General features: G+C 40.2%; 1 protein-coding gene across 1 annotated transcript in view; it reads left to right on the top strand.

The window, feature by feature from the left end:
* The window catches only part of NCKAP5 (NCK associated protein 5), a 971,300-nt gene extending 954,470 nt beyond the window's left edge, over positions 1–16,830 (top strand). The window contains exon 20 of the mRNA XM_074327839.1: positions 16,678–16,830. Coding sequence (XP_074183940.1) covers positions 16,678–16,694 — 17 coding nt within the window. The 3' untranslated portion in view covers positions 16,695–16,830. The remainder of the gene's footprint in view (positions 1–16,677) is intronic.
* The last annotated feature ends 998 nt before the right edge of the window (positions 16,831–17,828 follow it).

The raw sequence follows: 17,828 nt of genomic DNA, 5'->3' as shown, positions 1-17,828 counted from the left end.
CCGGTTGCCATCCGCAGTGAGCTGGCTAAATGGGATGCTTGATACCTATCTGCATGCTTACTGACTTGTTTTCAAGGTGTAGCTGAGCAGTTTCAATTTTATCTTTAAGGCCCTGGGTCATTTGTATCCTGATGACTTTGGAGATTACTTTTTCACCCTTGTCCCTACATTGCCATCAGATACGGCCTCGTTCAGCCCATTGATTCCTGAGCCTGCCTGGCAAAAGAGAACGTTCTTTCTCTCCTCCCCATTCTCATTCCCCTTTCCATAGAGGACCTTATATCTTTGAAATATCTTTCCATTTCATCACTGGCTTTTCATTTTGACACGGAAAAAAAAAAAATATGCTGACTACTGGATCTGCCATTTTCCAAGATATCAACCTAAATCCAATGAGTTAAAAAACTATGGAAGGAAACACTATGCTAGGCAGGGACAAGTGCACTGCAAGCCTGTGGAAATTCACAGTATCTTCATTGTGAAACTCTTTTGATTATTTTTTGTTCTGTTTTGTTTTCATTATTCCTTATCTATATGCAAATAAGTTGAAAAGCTCTTATTGAAGAAAGGCTGTATTTAAAACCAACCTGCACCCCACTTCTGAAAAAATATCCTGAAGTGTGTGGTATGCTGATAATGCATCAAAGGGAAATAGATACGGCCTTCCCCACCCATTCTAGCCGAGAAAAGAGTAGAAAATCCATGTACGATTAAAAATAAAAGCATCTTCCATTTCCCTACTTTGTTTAGGTAGTGGTAGACCAGGCCGTGACACAAATGTTGGGTGTGAGTTTACAGACATCAGAAAGGTCTGTCACCTGCTATTCCTAATGCTTAAAGAATGGCTTTTGAAGTTTTGTTTTTGGTTGTTGTTGTTTATTTATTTGTTGCTGTTTTGAGATGAGAGGCAAGGAATTTAGAATCATGGTGAGGGTATTTAATGTCTGTTTAACATGCACTTGCCCCAGAGTGGGTAGCATGTTGAGTCATTACCAGTGTGCCAGTCCTTCAGGCAGCTGACTGCCACTACATTTTGATAGGCCGTGATATGGAAGAGTCCCAGATTAATTACAGATGAGTTTTGTGACACCCGCACATTTCTTTTAAAATAAACATTGGAAGATCTTCATTTCTCTTAAAAAACAAACAAACAAACAAACAAACAAAACTGGGAAGACTGCCAGCAGTGAGCCCACATTCTCACAGGACAAAACTCAGGTGACACTCAGGCAGGAGGAAAAGTGACTGAGACTAGAAGCTCTCCAGCTGCGCTCCCGGATTTGAATCCTGGCTCTGAGGGGCTCCTCACAGCTGTGGGGTGAGATACCTAGCTCCTCGTGCCTCCCTTTCCTTATGTAGTAAATGGAGTAAATAATAATACTGCCTTCTAGAGTTCTGTCCAGTCTTTAGGGCAATAACAAATGCTACACAGAGGATTGTTAAATAAACAGTAGCTGTCCCCCTAAATGGGACCAGTGCACTTGAGTTCACCACTGCCCCACTACCCACTCATGCCATCCATGCATTTGTGCGTCTGTCAGACCCTCCCCCTGGTTCTAAGCAGGTCATCCGTCAATCACCTGCAGGAAAGGAGATGAGTTTCAACAAAGGCACGAAGGAGACTGAAGGGGAGCATATGGGGAGGCTCTCGTACCTACTCTTGAAGTTAAGGTCTGTGTCTTCAGCTGTCCACAGAGACTTAGCACAAGAGCCATAAAAGGTTGGACAGACAAATGACTTCTGCTCTGAAAAGCTGGTCTCATACTCCCATGCATCTTCAAATGAGTCATGTATAGGAAAGTTGCTATTTCAACTGTAGCTCTACCTAGTTTGTAAGACATTGCTTCCCTGGGGAGAACAAGGGAAAGTCTCCTTGCACCCCTTGAGTATCTGTTGCTTGGTGGGAAGGTGGGGATGTGGGAGGAAGGAGGAAATTCATTATAATTAATGTTAGCTCCTGGACCTCGTAAATCAGAACCGTGTTTTTCTAGATTGTTGGAAGAAAGCGTATAACCAGGCTTCCTTTTCTTTAGTTGTTCACAAGTCACTGTGTAAACTGTGCTTTGCCTGTCACGAGGAAACATCCGTTTCCACCGTTACTGGGTGAAGGGCTTAGGTATCTCCCCCAAGGTCCCTCCAAGGACGATGCCCCGGAGTCCTGTTGAATGGGGCGGCTGCTCACACTTAAGCATGCTCCATTTCACTTGGAGCGTGCGGCTGTTCATCCTGGATGAACATATTGATGCTTTCACAAACATTTTCCCTTTGTGCAATGTTTTCCTTGAGGCAAGAGAAAGAGACTCTCTCATTATTTATCTTGCACGTTTGATAGGCCTCCTTTCAGAAGGTCATTGTCTGCAATGGCAAAATAATCATGGGATTTCTGGACAAGCTGGCAATAGAAAAATGATGCGTTATTTCAAGAATTATTTTGCCTTCAGTCCCCAATATAGATGAAGGCTTCTAACAACATGTAAGAGGCAGCAAGTCTTAACTTTAAAGGGAGAAGTTCAAACATTACATTTTTAGCTCCACTGTAATATAACAAGCATCAAGGCCGTCCATCTGTTACCCCATGGTCTTCTGGATGTTATTGTACTAGTCCTTTTGCAAAGAATGCCTGCCTGACCTCCTTCCCTTCTCATCCATGTGGCCTAATGATGTTGGAAGGGTTTGTTGTTTTGTGTGTGTGTGTGTGTGTGTGTGTGTGTGTGTGTGTTTGGTTCTATTCAAGCAGTAGCCCCTCCCTCTAATCCCTTTCGGAATGTCAGTTAGAACAGATCCTATATTCATTTGTCCCTACAGACTGAACCCGACCTTACAGTTCTGGTCACATCACACAAAATCATGCATCTTCACAGCACAATGTATTTTACTGATGGGGCGGGGTGGGTATGGGGTGACTTCTTAACTACTATGGATATTATCATGAACTATCCATAGTAGTTAAGAAGTATTTTCAATAAAATTCCAGGCAGCATGCAGGCGCTTCTCATTCTCTCTTCACCACCGGTAAATTTCAAATAAAGTTTGCTTGGCATTAGTGTGAGCCAGACATCCAGAATGAGGCAGCTCGACGGACCAAGATACTGAATTTTAAAATGAAAACTGGAGAGGCTGAGTGATCGATATGACCTTGACTACTCACAGCCAAATAACTTATGGAAACAAAGACCCTGTGAACTATTTTGCCCACCAGAAGGTTTTACATAATATTTTAAGAAAAGCAAAAGCAAACATCCCCTGGACCTTCTTTGCAGATTAGATCTGAAATGAAAGACCCTGAGTTACACAATTAACTATTGATCTTGTTGATCCATATTTAATTCACATAGCAATCGAGTTGTGTTTACACAGTCGTGCGGGACAGACATACTTCACTTGGAGCAAGGAGCGTTTCACTTTTGCATTCATTTAAAAATTAAATTGTGCTGTGCATGCGAGACAAAAATAAAGTTTATTTTTATTGTAGCGGATGGCTGCCTTAAACCTCATAAAGCAGTATTAAGCCAGCCTAGGTGCTTCATAAAGAGAATACCTTTGATAATGCAAGAGTCAGTTTGCCAACTGAATGTATTACCGGTGGTGAAGAGAGAATGAGAAGCGCCTGCATGCTGCCTGGAATTTTGCACTAAGGCAGCTATCATTGAATCTCCCTACAGTTTGATTTCTTGATTTGATATACCCAGTACTATTTGGGGGGTTAGCACCTGAACAGTCAGTCGTGTTGCTGCCTCTAAGAATGTCATTATTGTCATGTTCACACTCTCACTCATATCACCGAGTTTCCCCCTTCTAAGGAGATAGGAATCTGAATTTGAGCAAATTGCCTGGGACTGGCTCAGACCAGGTGAGTCAACACTTGCTGGCTGCAGGAAGCATTTAGGAAAAGGGTAGAGACAATGTCTGTACCATCGATCATGGGCCTGCTCCTTTCAGTAACATTGCTTCACATGAAAAGCTAACTGTCTTGGCTCTTGCTCTTCGATTTTCAGAAAGCAGTGGCAGCTGCTGCCTCCCCCAGTGGCTAGCCAGGCCCACTTGGAGGTACAGCAGGAAGCCCCAGGTGACTCAGAGTAGAGCTGCCTGACCAGGATGGGCATGAGATGTGAGTCCACGTGTCTCCGCTCTTGACAAAGAGAGGAAATTGCTTCTGCCACAGTAAACAATGGTCAGGCGTCCGTTCATCCAAGGACCCCCCTGGTTCTCAATGCTAACCTGGAATTCCAGAGACTATATCACTGTTAGTATGTCTAGGGGCTGGAAAGCAGCTGTGCCATCACAAATCAAGTGAAAGTCTGAAATGATCTTATTTTATATGTCTCTTCATCATGGGAAAGCAGACATTGTGGAAAACTCAATCAAGTCTATGAGCTCCAGAGGAAATGATGTAGTAGAAATAGATCTAATAGTGACTACATTTAGTGATATGCAATGGATATCGGCTCTAAGAGATACAAGACATAGTGTCAGAATCGGAGAAAGAAAGCAGAATAAAATCTAGTCCATGGCCTCAAGAAGTGTGTAATCTAATTGAGAAGTGAGACATGAATACAAAAGGAAAAGCCTATATAAAGGAATGCATGTAAGTTCAAGGTGAAATGCATAATTTGGCCATTGAGGCTAGGAATGCATAGAGAGAAAGGTCCCAGTGGATAAGCTATTATAGAAACAGAACCAGTAGCTCTGAATAACTAATAAAAGGATCAAGTGATAAAACTCGGTTACCACAGAAAACCATATGGATTAGAGAAAAGAGAACAAACTCCAGTGTAAGCATGTTGAATTTAGGAGATAACTAGGCCCAGAAAGTTCAAGAAAAGTGAATGCAAATAGCAATTAGTTAACCTACGAAAAACATTTGCCCGAATGATGTTACAGAGTAAAAATGGAAGAAGATCAAAAGAAGCTATGCAATTTTAGGGGGTTATTTCAAATATACAATTGGGGTAAAGAGGCACATCCACAACCTGAGTTTGACAAGATATTAGGGCTCTGGGTTCTCAGGGATTCATCTCCTAACACATCTAAAGCTTTGTGCTATATTGACATCATATTAAAGAGTCCTAAACATGTGCATTCCATGTGAGCAGTAGCTTTGTCTCATATACCATTATATTTCCAATGTCTAGAACACTAGTATATAGTAGGTGCTCAATAAATATCTGTTGAATGAAAAAATAAATGATGTGGCAGGAGCAGCATAATTCCTAAGTACTTAAAAATTCATTAAAATCTGGGTCCAGAGTTGAAATAATGACTGTCCCTGTCGTATTGTGGCAGAGCAAGGGATGGGATTTAGAATCAAAGCAGATTCCCATTGGCATTCTCCCACCTAGCACATCCTTCCATTCTAGGACCCACGGTGCTTACTGGGTAACGAGGCATAAAAGCATCTTACGTTAAAATACAACACTGACTACAGAGCTTAATGTTTCTAAGTCTTTAGGACAATTCCCACCAAGGAATGTTTTCTTCAGTACAAAGATGAATAAATTGATGCCGATTCTGAGTTGCCATGGCTCTCAGGATTCAGTGTGTCAAATATCCTTGGGATCTAACCATCCAAATCAAAGGCTGACTGGTCCTACAACTGAAACACGAATTGCATTAGATGACTAGCTTCACCATGAGCTGAGCGAACATTCTTACATCCATCAATATCAGTGTGTTCCTGGATGAACCTTCGCTTACAGTTCCATTTGATTCCGTGTCTGTTGTAAAGGACCTAACAGATTGGATGTCACAGGGCACTGTGGTTCCTAAATGGTCTACCAAATTCTGTTAGAAATAATTCCAGGCTGCCTAATTATTTATAAGTTAATGAATAGCATAGAATGTTTCTCCTTGGCTTTGGCACTTGCAGCATACATTATAATAAAAACTTTCCAGTTTCGGGCACGCTTTCATGATGGCCACCACTATGATGGCATTGGCGATGTTGCTTTGGAATGAGAATTTCCATGAAAAAAAAAAATTAGTACAACCTTTTTTACACTCATTTGATTCCCCGAAAGTTTGATTTTATTTTTTCTTGTAGGAGCAGCCAAAAATCTATCACTTCAAAGTGAAAACATAGCTATCTGGTGCTAGAATACACAGATGGTCCCTTCATGCTGGATTTTCCCCTGACAAAGTACATGGGACCCGTAAGCTACAAACACACTGACTCTAAACCAGGTATAGCCCAGCTTGCTGGTCAGATAGGTATCATATTTAAGACATGAAATGATGGAAAGGTTAGTAGAAGAAAAATGGCTAGTTGATCTTTTAAGTCAAGTGAGTAGTGCATACCATGTTTCCCCGAAAATAAGACCTAGCCAGACCATCAGCTCTAATGCGTCTTTTGGAGCAAAAATTAATATAAGACCTGGTCTTATATAAGACCCAGTATTATATCATATTATAATTATTATATTATATTATATTATATTATATTATATTATATTATATTATATTATGTCATATTATAGTATATTATTATTATATAGACCTGGTCTTATATTAAAATAACACTGGGTCTTATATTAATTTTTGCTCCAAAAGACGCATTAAAGCTGATGGACCAGCTAGGTCTTATTTTTGGGGAAACACAGTACATTGCTTTTATTCATAATGGTATATTTAAATTAAAGGCAGAAAAGCTTGATGCCTTCACTGTCATCAGATGGAATCATTAACTTGACACTAAATTGAACAGATTTAGAAGTTCCCGGCCCAGAGCCTGTTCAGTTCTCATTCCTGAATAAAGTTTTAGTTGATATTATTATGCTGGAAGAAGAAAAGAAATCTAACAACATGGATAAGCATGTTCCATTTAGTTAAGCTAATTACACAAGCCAATGTCAAAGAGCTAGCTTGTTTTCCCAATTCCAGGTCATTAGAAAACAGTGCAGGTTTTACTTTTGGAGAAATTGACCAATATTGATCAAGTTTGATGCATTACTTCAGATGATCAACCTACATTTTAAATTAGATTTGTGGATCCATCCACCACTCTGGACAACAACGTAAAAAAGTACAAGTTTTCAAATGGGTATTTTAAGTGACGGCACGAATGTTCGAGTTTACAGAAATCACAAACATGTCCTTTGCATCGTCACATAAAAATTTCACGCACACTTATAATTACATGCCTATCCTCTTTCCAAAATGCCTTTCTCTGCCATAAACAAAGTTTGTGATTGTCTTTGCATTCCTTTTTTTCCTCTTCCTACTGAGGTTCTTGACCCCACCTCTTCCCCTATTTACCATCTATGGGAACATTTCCCATCTCTTTGATAAAATGGCTTCTCTTTCCTCTGTCATTTTGATTTAGTTTTTAAATGCCCTTTGCTGCCATTGTTTATCTCCAAGCTGAATTCTTTTCCTTTCCACAAGGTGTATCATTCCCTAGCAACCCTAAGGTTCCTACTGACCTTCTCTCTGCTTGCTTTTTTTTCTTTTTCTTTTTTTTTTTTTCCAAAAAGTAAGCTCATTTTTTTTCCCCTCTGGGTTCAGGGGTTCCAGCAGAGGTCATCGAAAGGTATTGATCACGGTAAAGGACAGCAGTATAGTTAATAACATAGTCATAAAAGCACATCTCAGCTGAAAATTACTCTTTCACCTAATAAAATCAGTTTGCCCTGGAGATACTGAAGAATCTTTAGGACCCCAGTAAAGAAACAGAGTGCCCTCAAGTGTCAAATCGTATCTCCCAGCGTGTGGTTGGATGGAGAGAGGGGCTCTCTATTACCAATACGTCATATTAATTTTTCAGAAGGGCAAGTGAAGAAGAATGTGTCCAGTTGAGGTAACAGAGGGAACTGAGCACTGGGAGAAAGTAATGATCCAAGTTGGAACTTTACCTGGTTAAGGGTGTTAACACCACAGCTCAAGAAACGTCTGCAGTGTCTCTAGTGGTCACTAAAGGTCATTCTATTTTTATGTCTCATCCAGAAAGCAGCTCCACCAGGAATACAGTAAGAGGTGGCATTAAAGAAGAGATTAACTAGTGCCTCTGAGAAAAGAGAAATTACTTCCGCGGCATCTTTTCTTGAGGTTGGCACACCCCCAGCAAATATCGCTTAACACAGACTGCAATGTGACCCAATCTTCAACGAAGAGACGCTGGCTTAAAATACCTCCACCCATTCCTACAACAAGAGCATAACACATAACTCTGCCCTGAATTCATTTTCCCAGTGCCCAAGATTTGCTCATCAGAAAAGGGATGAGGGGATTGCACCTTTAACTTTAACCCAAAGCCCAGGATTAGCCAGAATACCTCCTGTATTTGATCTATCTGCTTCCAAATGGAAGCACTCCCATCTTTCCCATCTGCTAAATCACCTTCCTCCTATTTCTTCCCCCATGAAGAAGTTTCTCAGCCCAGCCCAACTCATTGCAGTCTCTGAATTTTCCTGAATCTTTTTTTTTTTGTAATTTTTTAAAAATGTAATTACAGCTAAGTGGGAAAGCAGTCATAAATTTGCTTTTTTTTCCAGTTGCTGCTTCCTGCATCTTCTTGGCCAAAGCACATATGACTGTTCAGTTAAAATCTGCATCAACGTTCGTAATGAGAAATGAGAAATGTTGGGTGGTGGTGACACCGCTTCGTATGTTCAGGTGTTTATTTCCTTGTAGAGGGAGCTCCCTAGGATAGCACTCATGGTGGCTCTGTCCCCCCTCATTCACTTCTCCTCAGGAGAAAGAGGTGTGGCTTGTTGAATTAGTGTATAGGAGGGGAACAGGAAATACTCAGGCCCACCTGCTGTTCTTCCCACCTTTTCTCTGGGGTCAGGCTCCTTGTGAGAAGCACACATTCTGTTCTGTTCCTTCCTGCTACAGCTTTCATGGGGAGACTCTTGCCTGCCTCCCTCCCCACAGCTCAGGGCTTCCAGTAACAGCCTGGCCGTTTCTGGGAACCAGTGTTGGGAAAATCACATTTTTGCAGATAGAAACCTCATTCTCCAATATAAGCTTCCTCAATAATGAACCTGATATTTTAGCCTCCCACCAGCCCTTTTCTTTACCTTATTCTTCTATTCGTTTAGAACTAAGGTGGGGAAGAGAGTTATTTATTGTGCCACCTCAGATTCCAGTAATGGACGTACACAAGACATCCAGTGAAGAACACTACAGAGTTGTAGAGCTTTGCAGAGCAGGAGGAGTCCCACAAAACTTGAATGTAAAGAAACTCAGGTTCAGAGCACAATGGCAGGAACTAAACACTGGTTTCCAAACCCAGTCTAGTGCGAAGTAATTAAGATCCCAAATTCAGTAGCGGCACGGCTGCTGCTTTAGTCCTCCTTCCCTAACGTATTGGGCATGTGTGTGTGGCCTAATATTTAAACCTGTCTTCCATGTATTTTCCTGTTTGTATAAAGGGGATGATAACAGTGCTGTCTCACAGGGTTACTGTAAGGATTCAATGAGAAAATTCATGCAATGTGTGCAACCCAGTACCTGGCACATAGAGAAACATTTTACAAATGTAACTAGTATCTCCTACCACATGTATTCTTGAACGACTCTCTACAGCAATAGAGTCACAAGAAATTATGTGGATGGAGATACTGTTTACATTAATTTGTGCTAAGAGCTCCAGGCCTCTTTATAAGTGTGATTGTCCAGCTGAGGAATGATGCTGCATTTGCATTTCACAAGTAGGTCTGAGTCCCTTCCTGGCAGTTGACAGTAGACATACTAACCAATAATTTCAAGATATAATCAAGGGATGGAAACTTCTTTGAAATAACGAAAGAGTAGCCTTCATCATAGAACAGTAATTCATTGCACTATGTCATGAATTTGCTACCTGTTTCTCCCCTACTGTGGGCAGGAACTTTTGGGTATACCTATTTAAATGTATCTCTTTGAAACTGATTTCATCATGAATATGTCTTTTTTTTTTTTTCTGGTTTATTACTTGAGGTTTTTTTGTTTTTTTTTCCTGTATTACCTTATATAGTCTCCCTAGCTTTTCCTCTAGGCACGGACCTATATCGCTTCTATTTTATCCTCCCTGGTGTTCAGGATATTGGTCTAGGCTGAAATCTGTACTCCACGATTATTGTTGACTATGGGGGGAGAAAATGGCATGCGTTTCTGTGTTGAAAATTAAGAAACCAAATTTCCAGGTCTAATTTCACCTGAATTCGAATTTGTGTGAACCACAAATTCCATAAATACCCTACGTAAAGTACAGCTGACACCAGGCTTTCTCACCTTCCAGGATGATGTAAGAGCAGTGAGATCATGATGGGAAAGCTCTTTGGAAATAAAAGCTATTTATTATTTATAACCCAGGTTACAAATTATGTATAACCCCAGGTAATAAGCGGGGCTGAGACTTCCCTGAGTCTGGGTGAGGTTCTTAGAATTCCATGGGATGGGCATGTCCGAGTCCGTGTTAGTCTTTACAGTGATTCTGCCCATTACAGAATCTAAAAGGGCAAGAAACAGACTATCTGAGCAACCACCGGACCCGGAGTCGACTACAGAATTGTCTGCAGATGCAATAGGAAATTTCTTGGAATGCCTTCCCACTTCCTTACTGTATGTCTTAATCCTATTGCCCTTCGAAATCCTTCCAGGAGCCCCCTCTTCTATGAAACTTGCTTTGAGAATCAAAACCACATGATTGCTCACACAACGCTAGTCGCATAGCAGACTGGTTTGATTGATGGTTTTTGACTACAAGGAATTAAGTGTATAATTCTCAAGGGATTTCTGGAGACTACGTCACTATCTACTTCTTGCTTGAATTATCAGTAATACCAGGGTTACATGAAAGGTAGGAAAATATTTTAAGAATATGCAAAACTATGTATTTAAAACTAGAAAACATATTCTCACTCCCCCTGTTTAACCCTACTTGTGTTCCCTAATGCAATAGAAGTCCACCAAAAAAGTGAACTGTACAACTGTTGCCACCTATAGGTAATAACTGTAGTATAATCATTTTATCATAATTCAGATGGAGCATAATACATGAAGTAAATGAAGATATTTTATGGAAACTACACAATTCTCGACAAACAGTATTCTTCGCTATGTTTGTTATTAATATTATTGTTGGTCTGTAATTCTTATTTTAGATGTGCCCCTTGAAGATAATATTGGCTGATATTTGTAAAGTTCTCTTCCAAGACAGAGGTTAAGAGCTTCGGCTCTGCAGGCAGACAGCCTCAGTCCAAATCCAGACTCTACCATGTACTGCTACAGGACCTTAAACAAGTTACTTAGCTTCCTTGAGCCTTGATTGCCTATAAATGGAGATACTAACACCTTCCCATAGAATTGATGTGAGGATGAAAACAGATAATCCATGCAGCGTGCTTAGCAGTGTCTGCACAGAACAGGCACTCAATTAAATGCTAACTGTTATTAACATGATTAGTTTGCAAAGCACCTTCACATACAGTTACTGCAAACTAGTGCGCACTATTTTGTTACCATTCAACAAATGACACCATACACATTACTGTTTGACCTCGATCCCTGATATTTTACATTTAAATATAATGTGACTTCAACATTTTAAAAAGTACCTGAAATCTGACAAGACAATGTTGAGGCTAGTTTGGTATGTTTCTAATTGCAGACAGTGAAGTAAACTACTTTTGTGCTTTTATTCTTAGCTGGCAGGAGCACTGGGGAAACTCAAGCCAACAGTTGAGACTCTGCTGATGCCAGAGAAAGTTCCATCCATCATCAAGTCTCCATTGAGGATCTGCTGACGATTTAGCATTGGGCTAGGCCTTTGGGGAGAAAGTGGTGGGGGAATGGGATGGGGGGGGTCAGGTAGGAGATAAAAAGGAAGTATAAAATAGGACTCCTAGCTCAGAAGTTCAAACAATGCAAAGATTGTGATTTGACGTACATAGTGGAGGGTGGTTATTTTTCTTTGTTTTTGTTTAATTGTCATGCAGGGGAGTCATGCAGGGTCTCTGGTCCGGCTCCCCACATAAGAACACGCAGGATACAGTGAGGCCAAAAAGGAACACCCACAGAGCCATAGATAGGGGAGTCATACCACTATATTCTCGCTGGCGGCTAGGTTGGAGACACAGGAAGCAGGAGCCACAATATCTGCAACCTGCCGTCCACTTCTCTCTGCTAACCAACCTCACTTGCTAGCTGCAATCTGCTGTGCTAACTGCAATCTGTGCTTGCTACCTCAGCCACCATCTTCTTGCTAGCCCCCATTCTTCTGCTAGTGTAGCCACAGCAGTTATATTAGTGGCCAATGGCTCACTGGTTACAGCTGACGGCCAACTAGCCACAGCTGATGGCCATCTAATCACAGTTGATGGCCATTTACTACCTGAGCCAGCACCTTTCCATGTGAGGCCGAGAGCCTGGAAACTGCACTCCTGGCTCTCTCCCCACATTCTTTGTAAGTGGGCATTTTCCCGCCAAATCGCGTCGTAACGCGGGGCTTTTTTGACATTTTCTCGCCAAAATTAGACTTTCCATAAAATATTCATATCTTTCGATCTATTTGATATTTTTCTATGAAACTTTCAGTGTTTTAGTTTAAAAAGAGGTGCAAAATATGTGTTATTCTCGTCTCTGCGCTTTGGTATAAAAAGCAATATGACGAGTTTACTCGTTTCCCGCAAAAAATGTGTTATTAATATAAACAAATAATTAGAATCAAATGATTTTAAATATAAGCAAATATTCTTCTAAATTTTTGACCTCACCTTGAAAATCATAAGATCTGGACCCATGTTTCGCACCCCAGCAAGAAGCTAGATCTCAGTACAGGCATACCTCGTTTTATTGTGCTTCGCTTTATTGCACGTCACACATTGCCTTTTTTTTTTTAATGAAGGCAAGACCCTCCACCAACAAAAAGATTATGACTAGCTTTATTGTGATGGTCTGGAATTAAACATGCAATATCTCTGCAATATCTCGGAGGTGTGCCTGTGGCTGCTCCCGCCTTTGAACTAGGCACATGCTCTAGACTTACCACTGCCCATAGTTCCCCAACACTGAGGCTGAAGGCCATCTGGCCCTCATTGTCACTCTTGAACCGATGTGGTTCTGATAGTCAAAAAATATTTCTGTACCCACTTCTCATCAAAACTGTGAAAATAAAAGGAAGACTGGGAAGGCCGTGTGATTTTTCGGAAAATGGGCCATTTCTTCATGTCCATTACCTCCCTGGCCAATTGTGGGGACAGAGTCCCAGACAGCAGTTTCCAGGCTCTCGGCCTCACGTGGAAAGGTGCTGGCTCGGTTAGTAGATGGCCATCAGCTGTAATCAGACGGCCATCCGCTGTGGCTGGGTGGCCATCAGCTGTTACCGGTTAGCCGTTAGCTACTGATGTAGCTGCCGTGGCTGCGCTAGGGGGTGCAGATTGCAGCTAGCAAGTGGGGTTCCTTGGCAGAGAAGTGGCCGGTGGAGTGCGGCTGGCAAGTGGGGTTAGTAAGCGCAGGTGGTAGATTGCAAATTGCGTGGATCCTACTTCATGTGTCTCCCCAGCCACTAGCGATACTGGGGTACAGGAAGACCCCTCGTTGGGGTACTGGCGGATGCTTGCTTTTGTGTCTCGGCTAGCCGCCATTGAGAATATAGTGGTATGACTCCCCTATCTGTGGCTCTGTTGTTCCTTTTGGCCTCACCATGTCCTGCGTTCTTGTGCGGGGAGTGGGAGCTGAGTCCCTGCATGACACCACTGTAGGTGCTATATTTAATTGAATGATATTATAATTAATTAAAGAAACAAACCTACAAGCATGAAACATTTAGAAAACATGATGCACTATTTGTGTCCAGTGGGCAGGCAGTGGGTGTTTTAATGGTAAATAAATCTCTTTTCCCATCTCTATCTTAATACACTGAATTATACTTTTCACCCGTCCGTCCTCCTTCCAAGACTACAAGTTCCTCTAGATCACTGATTCTCAAATGTTATCACCTGGTGCGCTTGTTTAAAATGTGCTGGACCTCACTGTTTCTGATGTAGTAAGTCTGGGTGGGGCTCAAAAATGTGCATTTCTAACAAGCTCCGACATGACTGATGCTGCTGGCCTGGAAAATATAGTTTGAGAACCATTGTTCTAGAATAAGAATCCTGTCTTACTTTTATTTATTTATTGTACTATTTATTGAATACCTATTACTATGTGTCAGGGCCTTAAGGTGTTTTACTTCTAATATATCAATCCTGAAATAAAGGTGCGTCTTATCACCATTTATACCTGAGCAAGGATGCTCCGGGTACTGACAAAGCCAGTGAAAGGGCAAAGCTGAGATCCAGCATCAGGTCTGTCTGCCTCCAGGGCCCCAACTCCCGGCCACAGGACACGATTTTATTCAACTGCGTATCCTCAGCACCAAAACTGTCCTCCTGCCTCATGGTAGTATCTCTAATAAGTGTTTATTGAATGAATCTGAGATCCACATGGACCAGAAATAAGCAAAGAAAATGCTCATGGTTCTTGAATGAAGAAAAAGGGAGAATATGTTCAAGTGAGGAGATAATCAATCATGTTGATTGCCCTTTATTTACCTACATTTAGTATAATCAAAGCATTTCCTACTCTCTCCATAAATTTTTAGTACTGTCCTATATAATTCTTTGTTTAAAATTCCTAAAAATCAATGTGACGTGAATAGGGACTCTTGCATGGAGTTATTCCTAATTATGGAGCTACTTTTCTGTCATCAGCGAGGAATGTGTTCCTCAGCTCACCTCTGGTTCCAAGGCAGCCATTTGAGATTGAAAATTAGCTGTGAGTAATGCTTCTGCACATTAATAGAATAATCAAATAAGCACCACTTCAAGGATGAATATCAAATATTCCCATAGAATCACACCCTTTCCCGGAGCAGAGAAAGAAACTCTGTCTGAGCCTGCTCTTAGAACACCGAAGCCATCTACTTCCTTACCTTTTTCTTTTCTCTTTCTATTAAATATTTAGCATGTGCGAATCCATAGGCTTTGGCTGTGTCTGCTTTCTCCTGAATCAAAACACACTTTCCTCATTACACGTTTGAATATCTATCATTACAAAGTGTGTGTGAGGGGCAAGGGGGCTGGGGAAACAAACTACATATGTTAGAGCCTAGGACAGTAGTGGTAGAGATGGTTTGGCCAGTTAAGTGGAATATTTGGGTGGCAAAAAACAAAACAAAAACTAGCCATCTTGTCCTTTATTACAGAAGAGCATGGTTTAATAGAAACAACAGCTTGGAAAGCAGCCAGACAGGAATTCAAATCCTATCCTCTATCACTTGCTGAGCAACCTTGGGCAAGTAACCCTGTCACTCTGAACCTTGTTTTCCTCTCCTTTAAAATGGAGACCTGTAACTTGCAGGTTTCTGAAAGGCTTGTAGATAAAATATATTCAGTGTCTTTTATATGGTTGGTGCTTAATAAATGATAGTTCCTATTATCATCTCTAAGCCCCTGACCCTGCTTCTTCCTTGTGTTTGGATGGAATGTTTGCATGAAAGAGGAAAAGAAGATGAGAAACATTAGTGGCTTTAGCACCTCCACACTTGCTGCGTTTTGCATCTGTGCCTCCCTCTCCCCTCCCACCTCAGACCTCAGGAACCACTTGAGCAACTGGCTATATTCATGTTCATAGGGTTTACCTATTAAATATGACTGCAGTGTTTTATAAAATCCTAGAAACTACCAGTGATGTCTTTAAAATATCCCTGTTTAGGAATGCTGTAGATGCCTGATCACTGAGCTGTACACCTGAAGCTGAAGCTGAATAATAATGTCAACTATAATTATATATATATATGTATATACACATCTATATGTATGTATGTGTATATATATATATGTATATATATATATATATATATGTATATATATATATATATATATATATATATATATTCACAAGAAGCGGAGTACAGCATAAGGAATAGAGACAGTGGAAATGTAATGGCTCTGTGCGATGTCAGAGGGGTAGTAGATTGGGGGAGGGGGGTTATCACTTTGCGAGGGGTATAAATGATAAATGTCTATTACCGTGTTTTGTACACATGAAACTAATAAAAAAAATTTTTTTAATATCCTTGTTTAAATTGGTGTTACTAGAACCTCCTGGAGGGGTGAGGTTATGAAGGTGCAGACCTATTACTATGATTTTTAAGCCTTTGGATCTCCAAGAATCTATACTCACAGACCTGGAGATCTCTTTAAAATATGTTAAGACTTGTAAAGGGACAAAATACGAACACGACAGTGCTTCCGAAAAGTTTACCATTTTGTGGCAATGTAAGGGATTTGTATGGTTTTTGTTTGTTTTTTACATATAACCATAACTTCTGGCTGAAATTCAATCCCTAGCCCTACTTAGCAACAAGATAACTAATAACAGTTAGTAAGAAAAGGGAGTAGTTTGAAACTTTGATTAAGAAAAATAAGACACTTAACCTGAACAAATTTCAGATAGATCCATTTAAAATTAGATTAAGTAGCACTTAACTGGTTTGCAAATTGGGACCTATTTATCTCAGCAAAATGATTAAAGTCTTGATTTATCCCTAAAATTGTCTTTATTATTACATTTAATTATACTAGAAGCTTGTTAAAGACTTGTAGGTTCTCTCCATCCCTTTAAACTGTACTTTATACAGACAATAATTGAATATTGGATAGAATAACTTGATTTCCAAAGAAATATGTTTCTAATATTTTCTTCTTTTTATTGCAGAAATTGAAACAAGTTGAAGAAACAAAAGAAGATCCTGAGAATAGATTACCTAAAATTTCCCTGGAGTCATTCAATAAATATAACAGCAATACTGTGATTTTATTAGAAAAAGAGAAGAACTCTCTGAACAAGTTTGAAGGACGAAAGGAAGAAAAACAGAAAAATCAAGAGGCATCTCTGAGTAGTTCAGACAGGCCGGGGTTAGACAATTTGGAATCTTTGAGTGATTCTTTATATGATAGCTTCTCTTCCTGTGCGAGTCAGGTTTCAAATGATGCATAAAGGAATTTTTTTTTTCCCCTTAGTGAGCTGGAAATGGAGCACTTAAGAAACAGGGGTGGGGAGGGGGCAGGTAAAGATGACAACAATAAACTATTACAACAGCAGAGCCTAAGTTGTCAGATTCACAGCAAGCAACACACTGAGCTTTCTTCTCAGACAGGGCAATAAAGATAGACTCCATTTGTTCTTTCATGAGGATTAAAAGTAAACATACCCACAATATAGAAGTCTTAATTTTGCACTTTTTTTTTGAATACTTGTACAGAAGTTGTAAATTTTTTGGGGAAAGAAATTATATTTCTAGCAACAAAAAAAAAAGCAATAAATTGAATCAGTGCCATGCTCTTGAAATGATGTACTAAGTCTTTTAGAAGTTCATAATATATTTTTTAAAAAATCCAACTAAAGTTTTGTTCAGTACATTGTTCAGTTCATTGTACCCTCAAATTTTTTGTGGGTACACTCTGTAAACCTAAAACAGGGCCTTCCAAAAAACCAGAGGGCTCATCGTAATCTTCTCAGAATCTCGATTTGATATAAACTTGAATTCTAGTGCAATTTCAAAATTGTTGCCAGAAAGAGTCAGGCTCTAGTAATAAGCGTAAGTCTGCTTCCACTGAAAAATGTAAAGGGTACTGAAGTGTGACACTGATCAGAAGGGATGTGTATCAGAAGTGACCTAATTCTATTTTCAATAACAGGTTTTCCCTCCAAACATTTCCTTACATCCTCTTCTACTTAGTGCTTTACCATGATTCTCAACATTGTAAATTTTTATCTTCCTGTTCTTTTTATTAAAATCTGGGTAATCTAGAATGAAAGCAGATTTCTACTTGCAAAGTTGACTTTTAAAAAAAAATTTTAAATGG

The sequence above is a fragment of the Rhinolophus sinicus genome, linkage group LG01 (assembly GCF_036562045.2).
Source record: "Rhinolophus sinicus isolate RSC01 linkage group LG01, ASM3656204v1, whole genome shotgun sequence".
In the NCBI taxonomy this organism is placed as follows: Eukaryota; Metazoa; Chordata; class Mammalia; order Chiroptera; family Rhinolophidae; genus Rhinolophus; species Rhinolophus sinicus.
Note: the sequence above shows the minus strand (reverse complement) of the source record. Positions and strands in the feature narration are given on the sequence as shown.